This window comes from Sminthopsis crassicaudata, chromosome 1, assembly GCF_048593235.1.
Source record: "Sminthopsis crassicaudata isolate SCR6 chromosome 1, ASM4859323v1, whole genome shotgun sequence".
Taxonomy (NCBI): Eukaryota; Metazoa; Chordata; class Mammalia; order Dasyuromorphia; family Dasyuridae; genus Sminthopsis; species Sminthopsis crassicaudata.
The window spans coordinates 418,991,431-418,994,717 of NC_133617.1; the positions used below are offsets into that span (position 1 = coordinate 418,991,431).

Consider the following 3,287-nt stretch of genomic DNA (forward strand, 5'->3'; position numbering starts at 1 on the left):
ACAATATAACCTGAAACTATACATATATATTTTTAATTTTTAGCAGCCACATATTAAGTTTATAATTAATAATAATAAATAAATAATGATGATGTTAGCAAGTATTTATATAGAATTTACGTGCCAGGCACTTTGCAAATATTGCCTCATTTAATCCTTACAACCACCCTAGAAGTTAGATGCTGCATTATTCCCATATTACAGTTAAGGAAATTAAGCAAACAGAGATCAAATCACACAACTCCACAGTTGGATTTGAATCCAGGTCTTCCCGACTCCTGACTCCCAGCCCAGCACTCCTAGAGTGGTACCACCCAGCTTCCTAGAGATTTGCCTAAAGCATCAGGTTGCTTTTTCACCATAACTGCCACCAAGAGGGCTTTCTTCTGTCCTACAAGTGTTTAATTGACTGAAGATGAATGCACGACTCCTACATTTGTCTCTGTGAAAACAGTCTTGCTGCTTGAGTCCAGAATTCAAATACAATGAAATCATTTAAAACCTCGATTCTGTCTTTTGTAGCTTTATGTCATCGGTAATATCAAGCATTATGTTCTCTGTCTTTTATTCAGGTTGCTGAAAAAGATCTTTAAACAGGCCAGGCCCAAAGCCCTGTGGCACCCTAGTAGAGCCACCAAGTTGACAAAGACCGAACACTGTGCAGGGAGAGTGGGGAGCAGAGGAGCGGGGGTGGGGGGGAGGAGGGGGAGCCGAAGGCAAATCTACCATCAGAATGTACACTCATCTAACCCACATTGCTTTATTCCCCATTTGCTCAGATATCATCAAGGGAAACTGGTTCAATCCCCAATCCTCTTTCTTCTTTGCCCCTAATTTCTCCTCCCATTGCTGTGGTAGACCAGCAGCACCTCTCTCTGGAATGCCAGTCAGAGATTACAGGAAGTCCCAATGAGAAAGACCTTGGGGCACGGCAGTTCTCCCACCCCTCTTCCCCCCAAGCCCCAAACAACAGAGTAGGGGGGTGGGTGAAGGGACAGAAGACTCTGCTCTCCCATTAGAGGAATAGAATGTATTTGGGAAGGACGGTGGCCCCTCATTAATGGAAATGAATACTGTCCTCCTCAGAGGGGATGCATTCATGAGAATGAAGTCGCTCTCTCTGTTGGGACTGGGCTCTTTTTCTGAGGGAGCAAAAGTTTTTCTCAGAAGGCAGGAGGGAAGGGGGGTGGGTTTCCTGCTGAATGGACATATCTGAACAGTGACAGCAGGAGCACAGTTCCGAGGTCCAGAAGTGTTGGTGGCCCCCGTGGCAGTCGGGATGGTGAACCTGACTGGTCGGGGGAGCCTCCGCGCTGCCAAAGAAGCTCTTACTTGTGAATGGGTAGTAGTGCTCCTTGAATTCCACATTCTTCTTGGCTTTCCGTCCCTTACTCGTGGAGCCTTTGCCTGAGCTCAGGGCCTGCTTAGGAAGATCCTTCCCAGACTGGGACACCTCAGCCCAGGGGAAGGTGTGAGAGGAGTTCTGACTCCTAAGTTTTTTCCTGAAGCTGAGCCAATGAAGAAAGTGCTTAACTTTTTCCCTAAAGCTGTTTTCTGAAGGGATTTGACCCCGGGGAGCAGAAACTGTCCGCTCTGGGACTTGTACATACTTTGCTCTCTGAGCCACTTTGCTGGGATTTTTAGGGCCACTGGGTTGGGGGTGCTCAGGGTCCCTTGTTGGAGGAGATGAGGCTTTTGACTGCCTCGGGCCACCTTCATAGCCGTTCCTCTCAGCCTCTTTCCTCCTTGGCGCTCTCAGAAGTGCTCCTGAATTCTCATCTTTGGAGAAAAATTGGGGAAGCTCCTGGATGGGGGCGGTCTGATAATGGTCCCTGTTCCCTGAATGTGGGGATCTGTGGGTCCTACTCAAAGAAGACTTCATTGGCCTTCTAGCCTTGAGGGCATGATTCCTTCTTTTGAAAGAAGAGGTCCCCCAGCCTGCATCCCCCCCACCCTGGTCTTTTCCTTTGGAGCCTTCTATCTTGGTGGAGGTTGAGCTGATGGCCTTGGCCTGGCCATCCCAGGGAGTCTGCGGCTCCATTTTCCAGTACTCCCTTTGGCCCCGGTTGCTCCGTTCCGTCTCCAAGTGGACGCGGAGCACTTGGGTGTTAGCCATGTCCCCGCTGGGCTTTCTCTGGGAATGCGACTGAGCGGCCTTGGAGACCGGGAGGTCGGGGATCTGGGGCGACGTCAGAGGGATGGCCGTGGGGCAGCTTTGAGTTTGGCTGTCTGACATCCTCATCAAACTAAGCTCCAGCTCACTGGAGAGCTGCTCCTTAAAGTACTTCCAGCTTGGAACTTTGGCATTTAGAGCTACCGGGGATGAGCACATTTCTGGGAACTCTTGGTTCTCTGGGCTGCTGAGAATTCCTTGCGGTTCATTGGGACTTTCTGGATTCATGATAGGAACAAGGCCTAAGCAAGGATCGGGTAAAGGAGATTCCAGAGCTTCAGAGAGTTCCCTAGACTCGATAGCTTTTTGGGGAATCCCCAGACTGACTTCTAACACCTTTTTCCTTACGTGGGAATCCATCATGGTCAGGATGACAGACTTGCTTGGCGAATAAGGACACTCTGGGTAGACTAACCCTCTTAGCTCATCTATTTCCTCTGAACTCTGTTTAGCATCTTCTCTTTTTGGTACTGCCTCTGGGACTATCATCTGCTGGGAAACGGATACTTCAATTCCAGGGCCCTTGGAATTTATGGTGGAATTGCTCACTTCTGCTTTGGGGGGAAGTAATTGTTGTTCTTCAGCCCAAATCCTATAGCTCACGGGGTCAATTTGTTCCTTCACAGTCCCTTGCCCCAAGTTGGGTACATCAGTTTGGGAAATAGCTAAAGGAGATATTGCCCGATAGAGAGCCACATAATAAAGAGCTGGTAATCCCGATAAGAAAGCCAAGTATTTGTGTCTCAAAATCATTTCCAGTTTCTCAATCATGCTCTGTGGGAGAGTCACGGCCTGGTCTGGCTGCCTAGCGGTTCTGGCCAGTGGGGTTAGTGGTTCTTGGTCCATGCTCAGCTCCATCCATGCTGTTGCATTTGGATCCTGGAAAGCCAGGCCTTCTGACTCCATATAGGAGTGCGCAGCTTCCAGTGTTCTCTGGCCAGGAAGGTCCCCTGCTGACAACTGGTTCCCGATGTCCCATGACCCGCAGATGATGTCTGGAAAGATCCCTTGTTTGATCTGTAAACATTTTTTCTCGATGTGCATCTGCACAATCTCCTTAGCTTTGGCATAGATTTCAGGCTCAAGGAAGCGGGCCGGAATCAGGATGGGGGGA

At 49.1% G+C, this 3,287-nt stretch overlaps 1 protein-coding gene across 1 annotated transcript in view; it reads right to left on the reverse strand.

Annotated features, from left to right (window-relative positions):
• Positions 1-749: 749 nt before the first annotated feature.
• LOC141550056 (protein SPATA31F1-like) overlaps positions 750-3,287 on the reverse strand; it is a 13,567-nt gene continuing 11,029 nt past the window's right edge. Inside the window, 1 exon segment of the mRNA XM_074280262.1 lies at positions 750-3,287. This exon segment is cut by the window's right edge and continues 840 nt beyond it. Coding sequence (XP_074136363.1) covers positions 1,058-3,287 — 2,230 coding nt within the window. The 3' untranslated portion in view covers positions 750-1,057.